Here is a 26,642-nt window from a genome sequence, read left to right on the forward strand (position 1 = left end):
GAAGAAACTGCATCAACTAACGGGCAAAATAGCCAGCTAACATCGTAATGACAGGATCAAATTCATGCATAACAATATTAACCTTAAAATGTAAATGGGCTAAATGCCCCGATTAAAATACACAGACTGGCAAACTGGATAAAGAGTCAAGACCCATCAGTGTGCTGTATTCAGGAGACCCATCTCATGTGCAGAGACACACATAGGCTCAAAATAAAGGGATGGAGGAAGATCTACCAAGCAAATCAAAAGCAGAAAAAAAAAAGCAGAGGTTGCAATCCTAGTATCTGATAAAACAGACTTTAAACCAACAAAGATCAAAAGAGACAAGGCCATTACATAATGCTAAAGGAATCAATTCATCAAGAAGAGCTATCCTGAATATATATGACCCAATACAGGGGCACCCAGATAAATAAAGCAACTCCTTAGAGACTTACAAAGAGACTTAGACTCCCATACAATAATAATGGGAGACTTTAACAGCCCACTGTCAACATTAGACAGATCAACGAGACAGAAAGTTAACAAGGATATCCAGGAATTGAACTCAGCTCTGCACTAAGTGGACCTAACAGACATCTACAGAACTCTCCACCGCAAAGCAACAGAATATACATTCTTCAATAGTTCAATAAACTGTTGAGAGGTTTTAGCATGAAGGGCTGTTGAATTTTGTCGAAGGTCTTTTCTGCGTCTGTTGAGGAAATGCACTCACTGGTTATCAGAGAAATGCAAATCAAAACCACAATGAGATACCATCTCACCAGTTAGAATGGTGATCATTAAAAAGTCAGGAAACAACAAATGCTGGAGAGGATGTGGAGAAATAGGAAGGCTTTTACACTGTTGGTGGGAGTGGAAACTAGTTCAACCATTGTGGAAGACAGTGTGGCAATCCCTCAAGGATCTAGAACTAGAAATACCATTTGACCCAGCAATCCCATTACTGGGTATGTACCCAAAGGATTATAAATCATGCTGCTATAAAGACACATGCACACGTATGTTTATTGGGACACTATTCACAATAGCAAAGACTTGGAACCAATCCAGATGTCCATCAATGATAGACTGGATTAAGAAAATGTGGCACATATACAGCATGGAATACTGTGCAGCCATAAAAAAGGATGAGTTCATGTCCTTTGTAGTGACATGGATGAAGCTGGAAACCATCATTCTGAGCAAACTATCACAAGGACAGAAAACCAAACACCGCATGTTCTCAATCATAGCTGGGAATTGAACAATGAAAACACTTGGACACAGGGTGGGGAACATCACACACCAGGGCCTGTCGGGGGATGGGGGGCTCGGTGGAGGGATAGCTTTAGGAGAAATACCTAATGTAAATGATGAGTTAATGGATGCAGCAAACCAACACGGCCCATGTATACATATGTCACAAACCTGCACACTGTGCACATGTACCCTAGAACTTAAAGTATAATTAAGAAAAAAAGGATAGCTATGCTTTTTGTGATTTTTCTTTTTGATGGACTCCACATACAAGTAAAAGAAGGCTGCCTCATTGCTTCTGTAACTTACTAGATAGAAAATAGACATGTTAGGCCAGACACGGTGGCTCACGCCTGTAAGCCCAGCACTTTGGGAGGCCAAGGCGGGCGGATCCCCAGGTCAAGAGATCGAGACCATCCTGGCCAACATGGTGAAACCCTGTCTCTACTAAAAATACAAAAAGTAGCTGGGCGTGGTGGCGTGTGCCTGTGGTCCCAACTACTCGAGAGGCTGAGGCAGGAGACTCGCTTGAACCAGGAGGCGGAGGTTGCAGTGAGCCGAGATCACACCACTGCTCTCCAGTCTGGCGACAGAGTGAGACTCCATCTCAAAAAAAAAAAAAAAAAAAAAAAATAGACATGTTACTCCACCATGACAATTGGACATCTGTAATTTTTCAAATCCTGTTTTTTATGTCAAAAAGAAAAATGGCAAGGAAATAAACTGTTATAAAACATTTATTTGAGAAAGTTACAAGGTTTATGTTAAGGACCTAGAGTTAGTATTGATAACCTTGTTTTATCTAAAGGAGATTGAATTGCATTCAGTATATTTAATTTGCTAAGACCTAGAATAGTCATTAATTTAAAATATATACAGATACCTTAGAACTAAGACAATTATATTTCAGTCATGCTGGATAATTTCTGCGTACTGTATCTTCCTTCTTAATCATTTACTTGTTGATAGCCATGTTTTATTTCTCACTATTCTTTAGTTGGCATTGAACCATAAAATGCTGCTATTTGTGAGGGAACCCATAGATGTAATGCAAGAAGTTGGGGGAAAGATAAAAAAGATACTTACTTTTATTTTACTTTTATATACAAAAAACTAATGGTTTTTTGTGGGTTTGGTTTGGTTGGGTTTTGGGTTTTGGGGGTTTTTTTGTATTTTACAGAAAGGGTACAAAAGCCATGAATAAAATTAGTCCTAGGCAAGAAAGTTTAGCAACTACTGGCCTGACTTAAAGTTTATGTGAAAGAGGTGCATCACTTCTTATTATAGCATCTATTGTAATTTTTAAAATTGCACTTCATCACTCAAGTGACACATCAGAATATTGACTAAGAGTTTAAAAATATTTACGATAACGTTTGTTACTGGAAATGACCAAGCATCAGGAGGCCTGGTTACATAAGTTGATTTAGCCAAACATTGGACTACTATGTAGTTATGATAAAAGTGAAGTAGACCTATGTATACAGATACAGAAAGAGCTGTAAAATGCATTATTAAATGAAAAAAGATATATGTACACTGTAATCCCATTTTAAAAAAGATTAAGAGGATATACATGTGCTATTATATGCATCAGTATTTTTCTAGAAGGATACACAAGCATATTAACATGTTTTTCTGTTTCTTGTTTGAAATTTTAATCATATACATCTAATACTTTCATTAAAATACACAAAATTACATTTGTATGTAACAAAAGATTGGGAGGAGGTCTTTTAAATTTCAGATCTGTATTTTGTCTTTGGAAACATTAGAAAGGGCAACAAGATTCTATTTTGATGAGACTTAGAAAACAGTTATTTAACATAAGATTACTTTTTCCTAGGATTTCCATTTAAACAGGGTTAATTTGGAAGAATCTTCAGGAGTGGAAAACTCTCCAGCTGGTGCTAGACCAAAGAGAAAAAACAAGAAGTCTTATGATTTAACTCCGGTTGATAAATTTTGGCAAAAACATAAAGGAAGGTAAGCAAAATATCAATAAGTAAAAGATCCATTTTTTTAAAGAGAAATTAAGGTGTCATCCACCTTAATGAATTTGAGAAAAAATTCAAAAGGGTCCTGTAGGTTCATTCACCCAATGAGTGGAAGCTATAATTATAATGTCCGTAGACATTTGTCTTTATTTCTCCATTTCTCACTGATTCCTAGGTTGTTTTTTGTTCATTATTGTTTTATAGGGACTGCTTCTCCTTTCAATGAGATCATCCCATGTGATTTTGAAGCTATTACAGATAGTCTTTTTCAGTTTTGTTGCTGTCTCCACTGGCACCATTTCTGCCTTTCACTGAAATTGGTTTTTGTGATTTTGGGGATGATTTTTTTCCTTTTTGTTCCATGTTGCCCTCTTGTAAAACTTGTTTTAGATACTTGTGGAGAGAGTATCTAAGCCTGAAGCCTAGAAATGTATTCAAAGTACATTAGAAACAATGAGTGATAAAACTGCATTAATTTGCTGTGTGGTTTACTGTGGGCAGATATACATATCCCATGTGATGCTGTGCCCCCTTAAAGTTTAGGGTACTTCATAGGCTCAGTTACTGCTGTAAAAGTTATCTAGTGATCATTATGGCTAGAGCAATCACTCTAAACAAACAAAAATATTATTCCTCAGATAAAAAGAATACTGTTCATCAACAATTATGAAAATACGATTTTTAAAAAATATTTCAAAATATGTGTGTGTCCTTGATACAGCTGTTCTTTTTGGCCTTATATTTATTGTTTAAAGAGAAGTAGAATATAGACTTGGTTCAACATGCTGGGTTTTCAATGTGTTTTATCTTTTTTTTACTTACAACTTTTTTTAAAGCTGGAAAATCAAATAGCCATAACAAAGATTTGACTTTCTCTGCGGAGAAAAGTCCCTATCTTTCTCTTTCTCACTATGGCAGTTTTAGGTACTATTTTAATTAATTTTAATTATTTTAAATAATACTCTTCCCTTTGGGATTCCATAAGCTACATTTCCCTCCAGAATGGTGAAGGACAATAAATTACTTTTATTAGAGAGGCATTATTTATAGAGAATACAGAATATTTTGAAGTTGGCATTCCCTAATAGAGAAAAGCTTAAGAAAAAAATCTCTTTATTCAAATATGGAAATTTTGAATTTTTTTTTAGAACATATGTTTAAGAACAATCTAAGAGGTCAGTTGAATAGTAAGAATTTTAACCTCATATTCATTAAGTAGGAGTAGTTCTTTTGCTCTGCATCTTACTACAGTAGTAACATGGACACAAAGACACTTGGAGATAGCATAAACAAGTGACGTAAACCTCTCTGAGCTTCACTTTCCTCATCAGTAAAATAGGGAGATAATAATTCTACCTATTACCCTATTTCAGAAGGTTTTTAAGAAGATTGAGATAATGAATTTAAAGGAGTAATTTGCCCAAGTCATCCAGCTTTCGTTAGTAAAGCCAAGGATGAAACCCAGGTCTTGCAGACCATAAAGCACCCGGTCTTAACCATGAATGGTTAAGTTATGATAGTTACCTCAACAGATTCATCAGGACTAAATGAGGTTGCAGTGAGCCGAGATCATGACATTGCACTCCAGCCTGGGCTATAAGAGTGAAACTCCGTCTTAAAAAAAAAAAAAGAAAAGATAAATTCTTAGCATGGTGTTTGATGTACAGTAAAATTGCTCAATAAATGTGAGCAATTATTCTCTATTAACTCTGAGACCTAAAGATATCAGAGATTTTGAGTATTATCCAGTTAAACTCGCACATTTTACAGATAAAGCTAGGGCCCTGAGAGGGTGAGAGCTTGCCTATAAAGGAAGTGTCCATTATAATTGGATGGAACAAGGGTTTCTGACTCCCCAGTGCAATGCTGAGGCCTCGGTGCTATTTTGCCAACATAAACTCAGCTGGAACTGGAGTAAATGCCTGTGGTTGTGAGGTGAAATTGAACTATGTTCCTCAGAATCCTTTCTGAACTCCTGTTTCTGCTAGTCTCCGTTGGATAAAATGTGCTCATTATTAGTGAGGTATTTTCAGATGTCAGAGCTGAGGAAGAGGGGAAAGGTTCTTGTTCCATTGTTAATGAGACATGACCTCTTCTTTCTTAAAGGAGAAAAGGCTTCTGGCCTCCCCCTAGGCTGTAGATGAAAAATATTCATTTTAAGAAACATTTCATGATCAACATGTATTCACCTACAGTTTGTCAAGATTAGTACAGTGTTTTCTACATGAGCTGCTCATGATTGCAGATCACTTCTGCCTAAAGTCTGTGTAAGTTACTGCTAAACCACAATGTCCTAGAAGAAGACATCAGGTATTAGGCCACCGAAGCTGTGGCCCAAATGCTATTTTCACCAGTAGTGTTCTGGGAGATTATGAGTTCTGAGTTACAAGAATTTTTTCACAGTTACTTGCAGGTGATATTTTTAAATGGTATCTTTGTAGTTGTATGGACACTTTGACATTATGTATTAATTTGGGTAGGAATATTTAATGGATATTTGATATACCATGACTTGTCTTCCATTGATTTTCAGTCATGTAAATATTTTACCTTTTCTTTTAAAAACATATAGGTGAAGAGAATGTATGATGTTGTTAATGAAAAATAGAAATGAAATTTAAATTTTAGATGTAAAGTATTATATGCATTTTAAAGAAATAGTATTTATAGATATCAGAAAGATATGTAGTTGTATTTATGCTGAATGTTTTCTGCCTTTGTTATATATAACATTCAAATCCAAATAAGTATATTTAAAATAGTAAATCTTCATTGTGTGTATTTTAGAATTCACACAAAAATCCGTCTTTTAATGTCATACTCATAGTTCTTGTGGAATACTGTTTTAGTCCATTCCCAGAAGTTGCAGAATCAGTTCAGCAAGAACTAGAATCTTACAGAGCACAGGAAGATGAGGTCAAACGACTTAAAAGCATTATGGTAAGAATCTGTTTGCTTTCTAAGAATTGTAGGAAAGAGGAGGGTTATCTGTCTAAAGAGATTTGGGTTTTTTCCTTATAAAAATTCAAGGCCATTTAATGCTTTTATAACAAAAATATTTTCAACTTGCATAAGTGATCAAAAAGAAATCTAAATATTGAGAAGAGAAGAAAATTAAATATTAATATAAATATGATTTGAAAAAATATATAATGTAGCTTCATTTTAGAGATATATATTCCAGTGCTGCTCATTCTACCATACTTCAATGTAACTTCAGATTTCAGCTCTATTATTTATTGCTATGTGACCTGTGGCACGTCTCTGGGCCTCTCTCCTTATCCAAAAAATGCCAGCTGATCACTTAGTCATCTAACCATTAGACTGGCCATTACTAGAACTTTTATGTAACTGTCATAAATATGTATGCTTGCACCTCAGAGGAGGAGAATTGCTATTCTAGGTGACTTTAAAATCTTACTGTATATCAATAATCTTAGGAATGTGTTGATTTTTATGGTTGGGCCTGGGATTTTTGAGTAGCTATTGGGATCTTTTTTCTTTACAAGGGACTAGAAGGTGAAGATGAAGGAGCCATAAGTATGCTTTCTGACAATACTGCTAAGCTAACATCAGCTGTTAGGTAAGTGAACAATATATCCTCTTTGAAGTCTTTCTGTTGATAGGATTTTATTTATTTATTTTATTTAACTAAAATATTGTTAATGTTTTTACCTAGTAGGAAACTGTAGGCAATAGCAAATATAACTTTGAATTTAAAGAACTAAGTTATATTTAACTAAATGTTTAAGCTGATTTTAGTTCCCACTTAGATATAGGAGATCATTCATTCTTTCACCAGTTAGAACTGTGTAATAGGGGTAATTTTATAAGGAAAATACTATTAATGATAAAGTAGGCCAAGTGATTATTAATTTTATTATCGATACTCTTTTCTTCACTAAAAGTTAAGCAGTGTTTTTCTGTACTTTGAATGCCATTAAGGAGGGAGGAGGCTGGGTGCGGTGGCTCATGCCTGTAATCCCAGTACTTTGGGAGGCCAAGGCAGGCAGATCACAAGGTCAAGAGATTAAGACCGTCCTGGCCAGCATGGTGAAATTCCATCTCTACTAAAAAAAATTTGAAAATTAGCCGGGAATGGTGGCGCATGCCTGTAGTCCCACCTACTCAGGAGGCTAAAGTGAGAGAATCACTTGAACCCAGGAGGCAGAGGTTGCAGTGAGTCGAGATCGTGCCATTGCACTCCAGCCCAGGCGACAGATAGAGACTCTGTCTCAAAAAAAAAGAAGAAGGGAGGAAATGTGTTTTAGAAATACAGATAAAACATATTTCCATTAATTTGATTTTGTTTATACCGCCAAAATTTGGAATCAGAAAGTAAAATGGTAGAAATAATATTTGGGAGCCAGATTTTTAAAAATAAGAAGCATTTCACTTGTATTAATAAATACTGTAGGTATTCAAGCCTAGAGATTAAATTAGTTGATAGTTTAACTTGTCATCTTGTCACTGTTTCAATGTTCTGCGTTTCCACAGAGTAAACACCAGACATGGGATAAAGTCTGCATCATTTTAGAAAATTTATTGGTTAATATTTAATTTTTTGATACTTGCAGTTCTTTGCCAGAACTCCTTGAGAAAAAAAGACTTATTGATCTCCATACAAATGTTGCCACTGCTGTTTTAGAACATATAAAGGTAAATTTAACTTTTTCTCCCCGCAATATGACTTGGGTTTACATAGGGTTTTATGCTTTGTAAGATGCTTTTATATTCATTATCTTACTGAGCCCCCGCTGTAACATGAAGTATAATTATGGAAGACAGCAGTATTATAGTTTTTTTTTTTTTTTTGCAAATAAGGAAACCTAGGAATCTAGAAAGATAAGTGATTTCCAAGGTCACATGTTTAGTAAATAGAAGTGGGAATCTATGATATTTTCAATATATTGCACTGCCTCAATATCGCTGCTGTGCGTACTGCTGTATTAATAGTAGGCTTGTGTCTCGGCATCAGTAATACAGATTTGGAAATCTCTTACCAGAGTTCTATCTAAAATATCCGTTAATAACATCACTTTTATTTATGTGACTTTGTTCTGAACCTTTTAAATTTAGATGAATCTGTTAGCATCAAAGCTTCTTACTGTGTATCATTGAATTGTGATTTTGAAACAAATATGTTGGGAGTTCTATATATTGTTTTAGTTCTTTTTCTCACTACCATGTTATGACTACCCCATTTTCAGCTTAATCAGTCCTCCAGTATTCTGCTGTTACTTATTCTCCACAGTTGGAGCTGAATTTCCATGGCAAATTGACCATATGCTAAAACTTGGCTAATATTGACCCCTACTTTCCATTTTAAGTGATGCATTTGAAACTGCTTAAAAAGCTGAATGTAATTGCTGGCTGTCAGAGATGTTGATAACACCTGGGATTTATTGAGAAGGGACTTAAAGGCATTATTTAAATAATTTTAAAAGCCATAAAAGCATTAGAAAGGCATTAACATAGATAATGGGCATCCTGCAGCATGCAGTTTAAACCTGCATGATTTCTATTATGCCAACAACCTAATTTTTTTCTTTGTTTCACATCTTGGTACTTGATATTTTTCAGGTTCATACAGAAATAGAAGCATAACTGCAGTCTGTAGGTGATTCTGCTGATGTTTTCACTTCTCTATGTAGCGTCTCTGTGAAATGGCAAAAGAGTGTTCACATCTGTTTACCTAAGGTCATTGTCTCTTGTGGAGGTGATACAGATACAGATACAGATATATAGATATATCATCAGGTGAAATACAACAGAGAGCTATATTGAGAATTTCCTTCAGATCGGAGACTAGAGCTTACAGTTTGAGAAAATTTTGGTTAATTTACTTATCCAATCATGTTTATTGAATGGCTCTATGTATATTGTACTAGGCCCTGAAGATACTGTAGTAAACAAGACAGACAAGTTCTCTGTTCTCTTGGAGCTTATATTGTAGTGACAGTAAATGGAGTAAGCAAATTAGAAAACAAGATAACTTCAGGCATTTCAGTGATATGAGAACAACAAAACCTGGGTAGGGTGATGTGAGGCAATGGGATGTGAGAATGGCTGAGAGGTCTACTCTGGAGCAAGTGGTGAGCGAAATCACCTTTGATGAGGTGATGTTTGAGTTGAGACAGGAATCACAGGAAGGAGCCAATTAGTGAAGATCTCAGGGCCAACCATGCCAGGCAGAGGGAATAAGAAGTGCAAAGGCCCTACAACAAACAAATTCGGTGTGTTTGAGAACGTAGAAGACAAATGTGCTTTATTGAGGAGGGAAAGAGTGGTGGGTAGGATATGGGATCAAAAAAAAGTAGAAATGTAAGTATGATAACTCATTAGAGGTTAATGACATGATCTGATTTATGTTTTAAAATAAAGAAGACTGTGGAGGATAAGGGACGATGAGTTCTGGAAATAAAAGTGGAACTGTAAGAAAACTATTATAGATGTCTAGGTGAAAAATGATTTATAAGACATAATTTACTTGTGAAATTTTTTATGATGCTTATTTATAATTTTACACTAATGATTTTAGATGACTTTTTCAGATCAGTTTTTGCTACCAGAGGCCATCTGTCTGAGATAGTTTAATATGCTGCCGTGCCTGACCTAAACAATTCTACTTGAAGACTTCTTGGTCTTATAAAAGAAAGTGTTTCCTTTAGGGTTGCTGGTTCTCTGGCAGAGCATCTTATGCCGAGAAACTAATTTGTCATTCAAGATATTGAGTGCTTTTATGTAAAAGATAGATTTTATTTATTTATTTATTTATTTATTTTCGACAGGATCTCTCCCTGTCACCCAGGCTAGAATACGGTGGCACGATCATAGCTCACTGCAGCCTTAACCTCTTGGGCTCAAGGATCCTCCTGCCTTGCCTCCCTAGTAACTAAGACTATTGGTGCATTCCACCACACCCAGCCAGAAAAATAGATATTATTGAATCATATCTTGCTAAAGATCCTTTTCTTTTTTTTTTTTTTTTTTTTTTTTTTTGAGACGAAGTCTCGCTCTATCGCCCAAACTGGAGTGTAGTGACCGGATCTCAGCTCACTGCAAGCTCCGCCTCCTGGGTTCACGCCATTCTCCTGCCTCAGCCTCCCGAGTAGCTGGGACTACAGGCGCCCGCCACCTCGCCCAGCTAGTTTTTTTTTTTTGTATTTTTTAGTGGAGATGGGGTTTCACCGTGTTAGCCAGGATGGTCTCGATCTCCTGACCTTGTGATCCGCCCGTCTCAGCCTCCCAAAGTGCTGGGATTACAGGCTTGAGCCACCGCGCCCTGTCAAGATCCTTTTCATCACAAGATCTGATTTAAACAAAGTGTGCTATTGAGGGCATTCGCTTTACAGAGGGAAAATATTGTCATCTGTGGAACACACTACTCCTAGTTGGGTCATTCTAAGAAGTCCAATTAAAAATCAAAAGTTTGCCGGGCACGGTGGCTCATGCCTGTAATCCCAGCACTTTGGGAGGCCGAGGCGGGCGGATCACAAGGTCAGGAGATCGAGACCATCCTGGCTAACCCCCATGCTGACATGGTAACTCTGTCACCATGCTGGAGTGCAGTGGCGCGCTCTCAGCTCACTGCAACCTCCAACTCCTGAGATCAAGCAATTCTTCTGCCTCAGCCTCCTGAGTAGCTGGGACTACAGGCATGCGCCACCACGCCCAGCTAATTTTTGTATTTTTAGTTGAGACAGGATTTCACCATGTTGGGCAGGATGGGCTCCATCTCTTGACCCCGTGATCCGCCCGCCTCAGCCCCACAAAGTGCTAGTATGGGTGTGAGCCACTGCGCCCGGCTGTAAATATTTTTTATTAGCTAGAAGATTGTGTCATGCAGAGGTCTCATCATTTCTCTTCGTATTTGACTGTATTAGTTTTACATATTTCTTCTTTTGTTAAGAGTATAGCGGCCTCTTACATTTCCTTCAATCGTTTTCTAAGGAAGAAATTAATCTTTTTAGAAGTCCTGGCAGTTACCCTGCAATTGATGTTTGGGTGGAAAATTAGAGCACACCAGTTTGTCATAACTTTAAGAAACATTTTCACTTTATTGATATTCTGAGGATTTTAGTGATTTGGGTAATTTGGGTCTGATAAAGAGTAAATTGTTGAATACTCATTTGTTTTGAGTAATCTGTATTTTTAAACCCTTTCTTTAGTTGTTTTTTCATCCTTAATAGAAATGCAACTTTCCCACTTGCTGGTCGTTAAAGAATGGCTTCTGGGATTACTTACATAATTTGTAGACAGCCTATTTTAATTATTCTTAGCTCACCTATGTAGCTAACCTGAATAAAGTACTCTTTAGCTCCAGATACCTAAAGAAAAGTAACCTACTTGTAAGGCATAGTTGATGAGATGAGAGAGGAAATGGTATCATGTGTTCTTTCCCCCAGTGTTCCCACCTTACAGGAAGAGCACCCACATCTAAATGCTCCAACCAACTGGATATAGCTGGTAAAGAATAAGGTATCAATAAACTTTGTGAGGCAAGGCTTAATTGTTACTGGATCCTCATTTTTGTTTTACTGGTTCTTATAGACAGTCTTATAGGGACTGAATTAGATCTAAGACATCATCTGATTAGGTGATGTCTGTACTCTAAAGAAGGCTTAACCCTTGTTGGCAATGCTAGCTTTTCACTAGTGTTCCTTCTGAGGACTGATTTTTTATTTTTATTTTTTGGTTCAACTGCCTTATATTTTTATGGGGAAGATAAGCTTTCAAAATAAAGTAGAAACTCTCTTAACTGATCTCTACTTAGTCAACACACCAAATTAACTGTTGCCCTCTGTAAACCACAGTGGCCAGTAGCCACATTATTAACATGTTGATAACTCATAACAATTTCCTTATTATCCTGTGCCTTTTTCTGCTCTCATGATTGGATTTTTTTTTTTTTTTGCTTACTAATGAGTTATTTGTGTTTTAATGCATTTGTGTCAATTGTATGAGTATGAAAAGAAGATTGTTTCTATAAAACTAAGTTGCATATCTTAGACTCAGTGAACATGAGTCTTTAAATATTGTTTGAATTAGGTGTAGGTAAAAAACCTTCACCATAAAAGATTGGAAAACCTCAGAAAATACTATATTGTACTGAAATTACTTTGCAATGTCTCTGAAATTTTTTATTCCACTCCAAAAGAAGCAAACCTGGAAATCATAGGTGATTTCCAATAGGTGTGCTTTATGCAAGAAAGAAAAAAAAATGTCAGTCAGTGAATCTCTATACTCAAAGAGGAAATCTTGGACATAGATCAGTGATTGACAGACTGTATATTTTGGGTCTTAAAACATACAGCATAGATCCTGTTTTATTCTTCACATAAACTGACTTTTTTTTTTTTTTTTTTTTTTTAACATTAACTGACTTTGATTCACTGATCACTATTGCTCCTGATCACATTAGAGGTCTTTTACTATACTAGAAGTCAGAACATTTCTCTGGCTGGATTTTGTGCTGATTTGTTTAAAATGATCTCTTGTCCAGTATACATATCAAGTGAAAGTTCTTTTTACCTTGGTGTCTTCAAGACAGAGGAAAAATATATTCTGTATCAGAAAGGTCACAGTGGATGAGCTATCACTTGTCTTTTATCTCTTCCCATCTCAAAATAAGATTAATTACTATGAGAATCTGAAGTGTTTTGTTTTTTATTGCAAGTATGACAAAAGATAGCTCTCCAGTGAGTGGAATATCCTTCAACTCCTTACTGTGAATTTCTGGAACTACTTCTACATCTCAAAAAAAAAAAAAAAGGAGTATGAAATCAACTTTCTCTTGCTCTTGGCTCTCACTTCCCTAATACCTGCTTTTGTGAGGATGAAGCATTGTCATTTAGCAAGACCCAGTTTAATAGATTCATAAAGATTAAATTCAGAGGAATAAAGACATCTCAAAACTCAATAATGAGAAAGCAAACTACCTGTATAAGCCAAGGTTCCCCAGAGAAACAGAACTAATCCTTGGCTGAAAATAGGAACATAAGATGTGGGGTGTTTTTTTTTCTTTTAAAAGGAGAATAAACTTTTTTTTTTTTCACTGTTATGTTAGATATTTAACATAATAGGTATATTCCCGCATTCTACAGAGGAATTGAATCTCAAAAATACTGAATACTTGGCTTTAAGACCATCTACTAAAGCCTGAATTTTAACTTGGGTTTTTAAGTCCCATGTTCTCTCTACCATGCTGTAGTTCCGTAAAACATATCTACTAAAATTCAATGAGAATTGCTTGCTCTTTTGTAATCCCTTTGGAGTAACCATAGGATTAAGAATAATTTAAACTGAAAAAATAACAACCAAGCAAGGTGTGATGGCATGCACCTGTAATCCCAGCCACTCAGGCTGAGGTGGAAGGATCACTTGAGCCCAGGAGTTCAAGTCCAGTTGACCAACATGGCAAGACCCCCATCTCATAAAAGATAAAAATAACAAAAAATAGAGAGTAGTGGGGAACCTCTGTAGTCTGTGATTTTTCTCTGTTGATTTCCCTCTGTTGATTTCCTGTTTTTAATTTCACTGGTTCTGCTCTAATTTTTATTACTCATTTTCTTCTGCCTATTTTGGATTTAACTTGCTGTTCTTTTTCTAAGTATATATTTTAAGAGTTCAACATTCAGCTGGGCGTGGTGGCTTACGCCTGTAATCCCAGCACTTTGGGAGGCCAAGGCAGGCAGATCACTTCAGGCCAGGAGTTCGAGACCGGCCTGGCCGACATGGCAAAACTGCATCTCTACTAAAAATACAAAACTTAGCCGAATGTGGTGGCACATGCCTGTAGTCACTCAGGAGGCTGAGGCATGAGAATTACTTGAACCCAGGAGGCAGAGGTTGCAGTGAGCTGAGATGGTGCCACTGCACTCCAGCCTGAATGACAGAGTGAGACTCTGTCTCAAAAAAAAAAAAAAAAGCGCTCAACATACTGGTTGAATAAATTAAAATGAAATGATTTCTGAGAGCCATAGAAAACAAGACAACACTTTACAAATGTCACAGAAATATCATAAACCAGTTTTCACTATTTCATGATAATAAGGTCACTTCTGTTTATATTTTTTATACTTGCCATTATAAAGATCACTTTGTGTACATTTTAAATTTTTTATTATATAGATCATTTTAGTCTGAATTTAAATATTTTTAGCACAAGTCTATACATAGGATAAACTTACAGATTAAATATTGTGTTCATATTCTAAAATAGATTTAAGGCATCTCCCTCAAATAGCACATAGAATGAAAACAATCCAATAAAAGCTCAAAAATAATTCAGTAAAAGCTCAATAGTTATAATGTTAATTCTCAAATTTGGCTTTGAATTTTCTCACAGCCAAGATAAAAAAGAGAGAGATGATTAAGATTTAAAAAAAAAAAAAAAAACTTTGTCAGAAAGATTTTCTGTTTTTTATTCTAAGCAAACCATTTCTTAGCATCACATTATGAAAGACATTGCTCAGATTGGGCATTATCTAGAATAAGTTAAGTGATGTGATGATGTAGTATTCAATATCAGTTACCCTTATAGATTTCATGTGACTGTTTCATATAGCAGCTTTCATGAAAGCCAGGGATATAATATTAAATACAATTCAATGAGAGCAGGTCTATGAGTTACTGACGTAGCAAAGTCTAAGTTTATTGCCCTCTAATGGTTCCTCTGTATACGTCCTGTTGTTAAACTAAGAATAGAATTTTTAGTATCTGGAGTGGAAAGATTGCATATTCTTTGAATAATCTGTAATATCATTTTTTCATTTTGACTTTTGATAGGAGTGAGATAACAAGTTGAGGTTATACATTCTGATTTAGGCCTGGAATGCTAGAAATTCGATGCTCTTGGTTGAGAGAAAAAAATGCATATATTTGGAAATGAGATAACCAACTAGTAAGATTGATAATCTGTTGTGGAAATTGAAGATATAACCAGGTTTCTCACTTTGATAATATACTGTCCTATCTGTGCACAGAAGAGAGGTAGAAGTAAAAAGAAGAATTTTATTCAAGATTCCTAAGTCACTATGGCACATGAGCTAAGTTCATTGTAGCTTGGGAACCCAACAAGTAAATATTTTCAGCCACTTGTATCATAGAACACCTTTAAATAAATTTTATGGACCATCTTGGTTTTTTGTAACGTAATTTTTCACATTGACAAACCCATGCATATAGTGGCAAGCCCACCAGTATGAATTGCAGCAAAATGCACACCTGAATAACTGAAAATAAATTAAAAACGGCTATTTTGTTATATTATACAAAGCAACAGATGGTTATAATACAGCATTACTGGTGCTACCCACCTGGATATCCAAATACAGCCCTGAAAGATGGCAGAAATGAAACATGTGAAGAAGTAAGAAAAAAACAGGAATGGCTAGAATATAAACAGTCTTCAACTTAGGTGTAGGTTATATCCTGAAAGTCTGGTTCTAGGTTCATTGTAGCTTGGGATATACTTTTTTTAATGACCAAAATGTATTTATTTAATATACATCACAAGGACTCAGCTGAGGCTTAATTTAAAAGACAAAAACAAAAATAATACCACAGCTGGTGATACAGAGTCTATACAGAAATCACAAAAAAAGACCATCTAAGGAAAAGTTAAAAAGACAACACAAGGACAGGCTGGGCAGCCTGGGTCAGGGCTCCTGACTGGTGACCTGCTTTGAGTAGGTTTCTTGCAGATACTTCTTAAAAGCTGTGGAGTTTTTCCAGAATTTGGCAGCATGCGTATTTAAGGGGCTATCAATGTTGGGTTCTCCTAGTAGGCTGGAGATGGAGAGTGTTCTAGATGGAGAGCAGAATGGTCCTGATGTCATACAGGGCAGACCACTTGTCCTTCAGGATGTCCAGGCATATGCATATGTTACCCTGGGTGTCCACACTGGGGTAGTAGCAGGGCGTGAGGAACTTCACCGTGGAAGCATTGTAAGGGGAGCCACTGGGGAACTCTAGCGAGTGCTTATGCCTCAGGTCTTCATAGACTGTGCCAGCTGCTCCATGGATGGCTACCCATGTGAAAAGGTGGTCTGCTTCAGGGAAGGCAGAAATACCTTTGTCACCACACATCATGAGTCATGAGTTCCTGCTGTTTTGCCCATGGGACCCTGCGTGGCACCCCAGCTTGGCTCGGCTCCTTTATAGGAGGCTGCGATGCTAGTGGTGGCTGGTTCGCAATTTGGGGAGGCCATCCAGGCGATGCTGGCAGAGAGACAGGAATTCGGAGAGCTCACGACTGCAACTGTGGGGGTACACTTTCCTATAGATATTACGTGGTAGGTAGGTTTCTGTCTCACAAACCCTATCTAATTCGTAATCTGGAATATTCCTAATGTAGCATTGCAACAGAGAAAGGTTTATCATTCCCTCTACCTCCTGAGAAGTAGGGAGAAAGGAGGTATAACTCCTTATTCCCTTCTGTCTTTCTTTTCACTGCTGAATGGTAATTGGGGATAGAATTGGGGTCTGAAGAACAGGGAAGGCCAAGAAGGATCACTCTAGACTTGGTCATCAACCCAGTCATTAGACTGAGGTAAGAAATGAGAATTATCCACGTATGTTTATTGCGGCACTATTCACAATAGCAAAGACTTGGAATCAGCCCAGATGTCCATCAGTGACAGACTGGATTAAGAAAATGTGGCACATATACACCATGGAATACTATGCAGCCATAAAAAAGGATGAGTTTGTGTCCTTTGTAGGGACATGGATGCAGCTGGAAACAGTCATTCTCAGCAAACTATCGCAAGAACAGAAAACCAAACACCGCGTGTTCTCACTTATAGGTGGGAATTGAACAATGAGATCACTTGGACACGGGAAGGGGAGCATCACACACCGGGTCCTATTATGGGGAGGGGGGAGGGGGGAGTGATAGCATTGGGAGTTATACCTGATGTAAATGACGAGTTGATGGGTGCTGATGAGTTGGTGGGTACAGCATACCAACATGGCACAAGTATACATATGTCACAAACCTGCACGTTGTGCACATGTACCGTAGAACTTAAAGTATAATTTAAAAAAAAAAAATTATGTCATCTACAAAGACAAAAAAAAAAAAAAAAATGGGAATTATCGCTAGCGGTGAATAGAGTTCTAGAACAGTAGTGTCTGCAGCTAGACTGGGGAGAGATAGTAAACAGAAGGAAAAATCCCTGCAATTAATTATATGAAGGAAAAGGGAATTTGTTTTGTGTCCTTTCTTGGTCATCTGGCAAATGTCCCAGGTTATGGATTTTCAAAAAGCAAACCATGTGTACTACCTGTACTTCTCAGATAAGAGTTTTTTAGAGACAAGTCTCACTATGTTGCCCAGGCTTCTGTTGAATTCCTGTGCTCAAGTGATCCTCCTGCCTCAGCTTCCTGAATAGCTGGGATTACAGGTGCATGCCACGGTGTCCAGCTTTAGCGTCAGATAAGTTTTAAGATTATTCCTTTTTGGTGAGAAGGGACAAGCTAGTTTTAGAAAGGGCTCCCTTCCTTTGTTCTTTCCAAACCCTGTGGGCCGTGGCCAGTCAAATGTCTAACACAATCTGTATATGTGTGTATGTGTGCACAGCATGTTAATGTTCATTTGATATAATATAAATTGAGGCAGTGTACTGAAAAAATGAATGTAAAGTCAGTCTGATTGTTTACCTAATGACCAAAATTTGGAGAAAAGCACTAGAATTTATTTTAATGAGATTCCTCCCATAGAATGTCCTTGTAAAAGGATTTTTGAGAAATGCATGGCTCTCAGAGTTTATATTCATTATATATAATCTGTATTCCATGCTTTTGATTGTCTAGAATGTTCCCCTTTTACTCACTTATTCTTAATATTTATTGAAGCTACCAAAGAATCTCAGTTTATCTTGACCTTGTTATTTTGTTTTATATTTTTAATTTGTTCATTTTTTATGTCACTCTTATTACCCAAACTGTATTCTTTTGAGCCCATGTTATATAAGAAGAATTAATCTTTGGAATTACAGAATTTGTTTCTCTTAGTGTTTTCCCTCATTTCAAGAATTTGAGAAAAGGCCCATAGAAGGAAGCAATAAGTTGTTCTTGAGGGTAGTGTAATTTTCCCTATTATCTATGGTATACATTAGAGTATGACCTGGATTTGAATCTCAACTCTGTACTACTTCTACTCTGGTAATCTTGAAGAAATACATGTTTATGTCTGTTTCTTCATCTTTAAGTGAGATTAATAATCCCTAGCTCATAGTTTTATTTGGAGAATTAAATGAGATCATGTAAGTTAGTAATTTTTGAACCCTGTTCTCTGGTACCCTAGAGCTGTATGGAGACATTTAATGGATCACTTGTATCTATTTTGTGTTTAGGGTTCTGCAGAAGATTTGGTGTGAGAAAGAGGGTCCTGAGGCTCTCTTTTTAAAAACACTTGAAAGCCGTAGTTGTAAGTAAAGTGCCTTACACATGGTAGGTGCCGAAGAGATACTAGTTCTCTTATGCAGGTTAGAAAATCTGTATAGCACGTCACTCCGTTTCCTCTTAGATGGTGCTCCCTCATAATCAGTATATTAAAGGGCTGTTACTTTTAACAGCTTTATTGAGATGTAACTTACATACTTTGCAATTCATCAATTTAAAACATATCATTCAATAGGTTTTAGAATATTTACAGAGTGGTTGCAACCACAATCTAATTTTAAAGCATTTTTGTCATCTCAAAAAGAAACCCCCTACCTAGTGGCAATCACATTAAGTTGTTTTTGGACCCTATTTCCATTGTTCGTTAGAAGTTGATGTTATAAGTAAGTTACTACATCTCAAAAGGAGCAAAGTGAACCAATTGCCTGTACTTAACATAAGTCAGTGAGCCATGTTCTTTTTACTGATTTATATAGTTACAGAAATTAGATTCTGCTATGGCATTTAGCATATTTAGATTATTTATTTATTTATTTATTTATTTATTTATTTAGAGACAGAGTCTCACTGTGTTTCCCAGGCTAGTCTCAAACTCCCAAGGCTCAAGCGATCCTCTCACCTCAGCCTCCCACGTACCTGGGACTACAGGCATGTGCCATCACACCTTAGCATACTGAGTTTTATATATTTAGTCACAAAAGACTAGATTATTTATGTTTTCCACTTCCAGAAGTTCATTCATCTACTTTCATGACTTTTAAAAATGATTGCTTGGTCTGTGTACGTCCTGTTCTTGGTTTCGAAATTCAACAAATGCAAGTGCTTGTTATAAGCCAGGTGCTGTGTTAGACTCCTAGGGTTAAATAGTTAATTAGATATGCTCTAAGGAGTTTACAGTTTTAGACACATAAGCAAAGGACAGTAATATACTGTGATCTTTGTTATTATGATGAGGTGTGTAAAGTGCTGTTGATACACAGATAAAGGAGTAATGAGTTATTTTGGCCAAGGAGGACACTGGGAGAGGGTCAGAAAGGGGAGAGAGCAGGGATTGAAGGAAGAGTTGCAGAAAAGCTACAGAGAAGGTAGATCTTGCATGAATAGAATTCACTGAGTAGATGGTAGAAGAGCAATATATTCTGCAAAAGCTAAGAGAATAACTTGAGCCTAAGACTAGAGAATTAAAAGCGAACACAGTATTTAATGAAAAGTTAAAAGTTTAATGAAATAACTATTTGATGTGACTAGAGGAAACGGAATTTAGTGAAGAGTGATAAAATAGAAAAGGTTAGCTGGATCAGAGGGCCTGAAAGTTGGTTTAACATCTTATTTTAGCACCTTTCCCCTTCCATTCCTGACTTCACTCTGCAGATAACGGCTTTTCCCAAGCTAATATTCACATTAATAGTTTCTAGTATCATTGTTGTTCCCCAAAGTTTTCTTTTCCTTCTTTCACTGCTTTGTATCCCATATCCTTTCTCTCATGTAAAGTATTAAATACTCATCTTGTCCTTTCTATTCCCACAGCTACTACTGTGGTCTTTTTCCTAGAATCTCTTATATTTCTTTTGTTCGTTTTTAATATTATTGGTGGGACTTTCTCATTCCTAGGACTTTACTTTTTCTCTGTTTTAGTATTCAAAATAACTTTATAGAGTAGCTAAAATAGTTCCTATATCAGAGAGTCTGAAGAATATGAAGGGCTGGAGATTTCATAGATAAGAGCTCACTGATAGGGAATCCTCTACATGCTGATGTAGAATATATTGTTCAGTGAAAGAAAAGGGCGGAAAAGTACAGTATCATACTTCTTGTGTCAGGAAGGAGACAGATATTAGAATACAGACCCTTTGCTTATATTTGCACAAAGAAACTCTAAAAACCTAGAAGAAATAATAATAATAATAAATACCTATAGAAGCAGGTAGAAATGGGGTGGAAGAGGACAGGGATGAAAAATAAGACTTCTCAGTATATGTCTTTTTATGTTGTATTCATTTTTGAACTGTCTGGATATTTAATCTATTAAATTTTGGCCTTGCGTGCCACCCCAAGGGAGTGGGAGTGAGAGGACTCTGATTTCTTCTTGCTCCATATATGAAATTCACTCCTTAGTCTACTATTGAGATGTTTCTACCTTGTTGTGCCTTGGCATGATCTGTTTAACTGAAATGAACTATATCTGTGTCCCTAAGTCACTTTCAGACTTCAACTCAGAATGTATCACTTCCTCCTCAATTGGCTATTTATTTCATTCTGCCTTTTAGCATAATGTATTTATGTTGTATATTTGTATATTGGTTCTATGTTGGTATTACTATAAATCCTAATTTATTTCATGAATGGTTTCTACTCCCACTTTGTTTACACCTTTAATTGTAAAAATTGATTTTTATAATTTCATGAATGGTTTCTACTCCCACTTGATTATTAACACCCTCAATAATATCTGATTTATCTGAAGCATAACTTAAGAGATATTTGATCATTTTTATTTGCTTTTGAGGATCTTAATATGTTAACTTTATTTGGATAATTTTAATCAACAAATTTTTCAATTAGGAAAGGTCTCACACAGCCAAGTTTTACTAGTTTCCATTATCTTAAACTTCAAGATATTAAACAGGAAAATGAATAAGGAAAGTTTTAATTTTTTTAAAAAAAACAAAAAGGACAATAATTTAGTTAAGGTAACTTTCCATTCAGTTAATGTGAATGTGTGTGGATTTGCACACTAAAGTAGTAAACATAACTTGACCACCTGACATGAATTTTGCATGGAGTACAATATGATTTGTATGCCAGTAACCAATACAATAAGTAAGAATTGTGTTTTTATCTTTGCTAATATATGTATGGTATGCAGAATTACTGCTGAATTTATCCATCAAATATGGTAAACAAAATAATCTATTTTTTTCCTATATTAAATATATATTCAAAAGTATTCAAAAGTAAGGCACTTTAAATTCTGTTAAGAAATGAAGGCCGGGCACAGTAGCTCACACCTATAATCCCAACATTTAGGGAGGCCGAGACAGGCAGATTGCTTGAGCTCAGGAGTTCAAGACCAGCCTGCACAACATGGCAAAACCCCATCTCTATAAAAAATACAGAAAAATTAGCCAGGTGTGGTGGCACATACCTGTGGTCCCAGCTACTCGGGAGACTGAGGTGTGAAGATCACATGAGCCTGGGAAGTTGAGATTGCACCACTGTACTTCAGCCTGGTACTTCTGAACTATACTTTTGACCTGTCTCAAAGAACATGTCTTAAAATTGATCATAGAAAACAGAAACTTGTAAGTAGACCAGCATGTATTTTAATGACTTAATATATTCTCATATTTATTTTGAAACAGGCAAGAAAATTGGATGTATATTTTGAATATGAAGAAAAAATAATGAGCAAAACTACTCTGGATAAATCTCTTCTAGATATAATATCAGACCCTGATGGTAGGTACCAAAAATTTGAGGCTAATGTAAGTTTCATATCTGATGAAACCAGCATTTTCAATTGAGTAAACTGAATAGAATTGTTGTTTTTCTGACAATCAATGCTAATATCAAGATAATTAAATGAGCTATTTTCTGGGAAAATTTTACAACTTAGCAGTTCCTATGGTGGAAAAATGATTTGCATTTCATTTCATTGAACTTTTATTTGATAGTATTTAAGCACTTTTTATATTCATTTGTTTAAGGCTATTCATATGTAAAGCTTAATTTCTACTGGTTCCAGGAAGATTTGAAGGTATAACATTCAAAGCAGGTGTCTCTAAGTGATTCGCTTCCTAATTACTTTGGTCTACCCTCAGTTTCCTGAAAAGATGAATCTAAAACTAAATTCTGTTTTACATGTTTAGGGAATTTACTTTTAAAGAAACTCTATGGCCAATCACTTTAAATATTTGTATGTTAGATTTTCTTAAAATATAACTATTTGTACTTAGAAAATATGATCTATGGAGGCCAATATGTTAAGTGAAATAAGCCAGGCACAGAAAGACAAATATCACATGTTCTCACTCATTTGGAAGCTTAAAAAGTAGATCTTATGATGATAGAGTTACCAGAGGCCAGGAAAGGGAGAGAGGTGGAGGCATGAAGGGAACAAAAAAATATAAAACTTTTTTTTAACCACTGAACTGTGCACTTAAAAATGGTAAAGACTGGCCAGGCACAGTGGCTCATGCCTGTAATCCCAGTACTTTGGGAGCTTGAGGCAGGAGGATCGCTTGAGCCCAGAAGTTTGAGACCAGCCTAGGCAATAAAGCAAGACCCCGTATACACACAAAAAAATGAAAAAAGTTAGCCAGGCAGGACGGCATGCCTCTGTAGTCCCAGCTACTTGGGAGGCTGAGGATCCCTTGAGCCTAGGAGTACAATGTTGCAGTAAGCAGTGATCGCACAACTATACTCCAGCCTGGGTGGCAGAGCAAGACCTTGTCTCAAAAAAAAAACCACAGGCAAAAATAGTCAAAAACATTTTAATGTAATCCAATTGTGGCTTTTAATTATAAAGATTGTGGGATCTACATAGCGTCTTAGCCTCTGAAATTCCCTAAACTTTAGAGACCTATAGATCATTTCAGAATAGTTTTGAATTCAAATCTCTGCTTTTTCCTAAACAAATGGAAAGCCTAGGACCCATTTTGCATATAAGCTATTTAAGCTGCATAATGATGGTTTTTGAGTTGTCGTTTTGGTATGAAATTTAGACTGTAATCCAAATTAGAAAATAATTTAAAAGTGCAGACTATTTTATGATTAAAGATTCTATTTATACAAACATCTGAGAAGCCATAAGTATTGCTCACACTTTTAGAAAGCTAGATTTGTGGTGAGAACATAGCATTTTAAAGGTATATGCATTTTAGTGAAATTCAAAAAGTTATATGAAGTCCATCATTTCTGAGCTATTCCTTGTTATTTACAGTAACTTTCAAGTAAAGTTGAAACAAAAAAGCATGTTGACAGAAAGGCAATCAGTCCTGCTTTTTCCTTTCCCCTTTCTCAAACGATTTATCCCTAAAGATACTAAGTAGGATAGAGCAAGGTAGGCATTCATGCAAAGTAGCAGTCTAGTGCCACTTTGGTCCAGAATAAGATGTTGGAACCTGAGCAAGATGGCTAAGGGCATCCACTCATGGGATAAAGGGAGTATTAGTAATCTGGCATTAGATGTCAAAGTTCAGTAAAGGAAAGCAGAGTGTCCACATGTGGGAGTAGTCTAGTAAGGTGTGTGAGAACCCTAACAGATTGAGGAGGGTGACCCCCACGCAGGAACAAACCAGCTTGGGCCTAGGTGAGTTGAGAAGTATGTCTAGGTATGTGGATGGGTCCACTGCAGGAAATCAGAGCTCAAGTGAAGTAAGAAGGGCATCCATGCAGCAAGGGGATGGAAACAGAGATGGGATATTTGTTATACACAGGGGACTGGCTAGATAAATATATTGGATAATATAAAGAAAGCCCAATTTCCCATTGTCAGAGAGGGAATTTATAAATATATAAAGGGAAAAAATTAGAATGAACCCTGTAGTGTTGGATTGAAATTAGAGGTGTTGGTGTGAACTTAGTGTTTTCACTATATATCTGTTCAGATACAGAAATAAATATAGATTGTATGTGGGAGCGGGGGTGGTGTGTACACTCATGTATTCCCTAGCTCTGCTAACTGAAAGGGCCTGCAATACCCAACTAGTAAAGATGCTGGCTTATAAATACAGTTTCCACTAGGACTCCTTGGAGAGGTGGCTGATTCCAGAGGTGGGGCAGGGAGCAAAAGTACAAAATGAGTCTGGAACATTTTTGTTGTATCAGAAGGCAGGGATGGTACTCCAAAAATAATAGAACTTGTCAAAAGAACCCAGAAGTCAACTTGAAGATGACAATTTGAGCATCAAAATAAATAATAACAGATTATAACCCACTGATAAAAGAGGATGCCAAGAGTCCATGTGGACATAATAAATGAATAAATTGAAATTTCATAGGATATTTATGCAGTTTCAGAATACCTCCCCACAAAATACTTATTAGCCGTAAGGGAGAAAAAGTAACCGTGCAGTGGAGAAGCCTGATAAATATCTTATTAGGTAACCACAGTGAACATCGTCAGTAAAGAGACATAAAATAGTGGGAAAGTACTAAGCAGATTGTGGAGAGGAAGGAGCTCAGGAAAGACTGAGAGGTAAAGGGCTAGTAGGATTCAGTGCAAAGAACACAGCATCACTGTTGTGATATTCTTGCCTTGGTATAACCTAAATCTAATCATGAAGAAATATTAGACAAAATTTAATTGTGTGATATTCTAGGAAGAAACCAGCCTATAGTCTTAAAAAGTAACCAAGGCCATGCAAGTCAAGGAAAAATGGAGGAACTGTTTCATACAGAAGAAGACTAAAGAGGCATGACAACTGTATGTGGCACGTGATTCTGAAATTGATCCTTTTTCCATAAAATATACTGTAGACGTAATTGGTAAAACTTGAAATAGGATCTGAGGATTAAATGGTAATGAATGTATCATGTAGTATATCACATCAATGTAATGTGTCAGTGTTAATATCACATTTTGCTAATTGTTTTACTGAGGCTGTGTTAGAGAATGTCTTTGACATTTGGGGGTGATGGGACAGCAGGTCAGCATCTTACTCTCAGAATTTCAGGGAGAACAAAAGCTCTCCAAACTGTACTTAAAACTTTTCTCTAAAATACACCAGATTACTCAGTAAGGGAATTCTGACTTTAAAGTAGCAGTCAAAGGAGAGAGGTACGTGTGACAAGAGGTTCCAGGCTGTAGCTATAGGCTTTAGAATAATCATAGTTGTAAAGGACACATGCTAACATTTTCAGTTTTGTTTCCCTGTGGTTATGTCATTATAACCATCAGTATGCTCCGCAGCCCTTACCATCAGCAGCCCTTACCATCAGATTGGTCTTTAAAACCTTAGCAGATGTTCTAAGGCAGTTATTAACACTGTAGCAGTTTTAAAGTATGTTTCCCCTTGAAGAAGAGTGGGAGCTGTTCCTTCTTTAAGCGAAGTAAGTATCTGCTATTAGAAAAAGCTATGCTAGATGCTGAAGATACTTAAAGCAAACTCAGGGACCCACAGGCCCTGAAAACTGAGGGAGGGGAACCTTCCTCTTGTATATTAGGATCTGTGGTCCCAAGTGGGTAGGACAAGCCTCATTACTCTTGTGCCCTTTGTCCTCTAACTGGTCGATCATAGTTGCAGCAGTTATGGCAGGAAGTGCTCAGTGAAGCAGGGTGACCAAAGCCAAAGCTTTCTAGCTGGGGCACCAAAAAGGGAAGGCCAAGGAAATGGGAAAGTACCAGGGAGATTGTGGAGAGGAAGGAGCTCAGGAAAGTAACCTCGTAAAGTTGTTCATGAATTCCTGGGTTCACCCCTGAACTGCACATGTATGAAGCTGATCCTAAACAGCATTTCAAAGACTGAGAGGGGAAGAGTTAGATGACTACCTCCCAGTCCCCGGACTGACCACTGGTTGGTGGGACAGATCCCAATAGCACTGCGAAAGGTTTTGAAAATAGAATCGATGATGGAAGAATAACCTACGGAAGGCTGGTAAGAACATTAGCCCGTACTGAATCAGGCTAATTACCTGCTAAAACAAAAATATCAGTATTGTCCTAGGATTTAACAGGCCCTGGAGTCTCATAATCTAATATTCAAAATGCCCCAAATACAGTATTTATTTGTAGACATGAGAACTTTAGAGAACTTGATCTTTATTTTACCATTCTTTGTCATATTCAGGGAGTACAGATAATTAGAGAATGAGTGTTAGTGTTCCAAATCATATAAAAAATAAGTGTCCTGTCAGTCATTATGTTTTGAAAAAAATCAACTAGTTTTTATTCTATAATAAAATACAACAATTCTGAGTTCTTGCATCTTAGGATACACTTTAAAGTGAAACTGAATATTGTTATTTGTCAAGACCAGTGCTTCATCACAT

The 26,642-nt window shown here is 36.5% G+C and overlaps 1 protein-coding gene and 1 pseudogene across 4 annotated transcripts in view; one reads left to right on the plus strand and one right to left on the minus strand.

The window, feature by feature from the left end:
• The window catches only part of SCFD1 (sec1 family domain containing 1), a 104,263-nt gene that overhangs the window by 43,148 nt on the left and 34,473 nt on the right, over window positions 1–26,642 (plus strand). For all 4 annotated transcript variants that reach the window (XR_012415697.1, XM_005561013.4, XM_005561015.4 and 1 more), the window contains 5 exons: window positions 3,089–3,228; window positions 6,089–6,179; window positions 6,749–6,822; window positions 7,817–7,898; window positions 22,013–22,109. Coding sequence is in view for 3 of the 4 variants with exons in the window: in XM_005561013.4 (XP_005561070.1) it covers window positions 3,089–3,228; window positions 6,089–6,179; window positions 6,749–6,822; window positions 7,817–7,898; window positions 22,013–22,109 (484 nt within the window). In the remaining variant the exon portion in view is untranslated. The remainder of the gene's footprint in view (window positions 1–3,088; window positions 3,229–6,088; window positions 6,180–6,748; window positions 6,823–7,816; window positions 7,899–22,012; window positions 22,110–26,642) is intronic.
• Window positions 15,902–16,453, minus strand: LOC107130392 (ubiquitin-conjugating enzyme E2 C pseudogene; annotated as a pseudogene).

Source organism: Macaca fascicularis, chromosome 7 (assembly GCF_037993035.2).
Source record: "Macaca fascicularis isolate 582-1 chromosome 7, T2T-MFA8v1.1".
Lineage (NCBI taxonomy): Eukaryota > Metazoa > Chordata > Mammalia > Primates > Cercopithecidae > Macaca > Macaca fascicularis.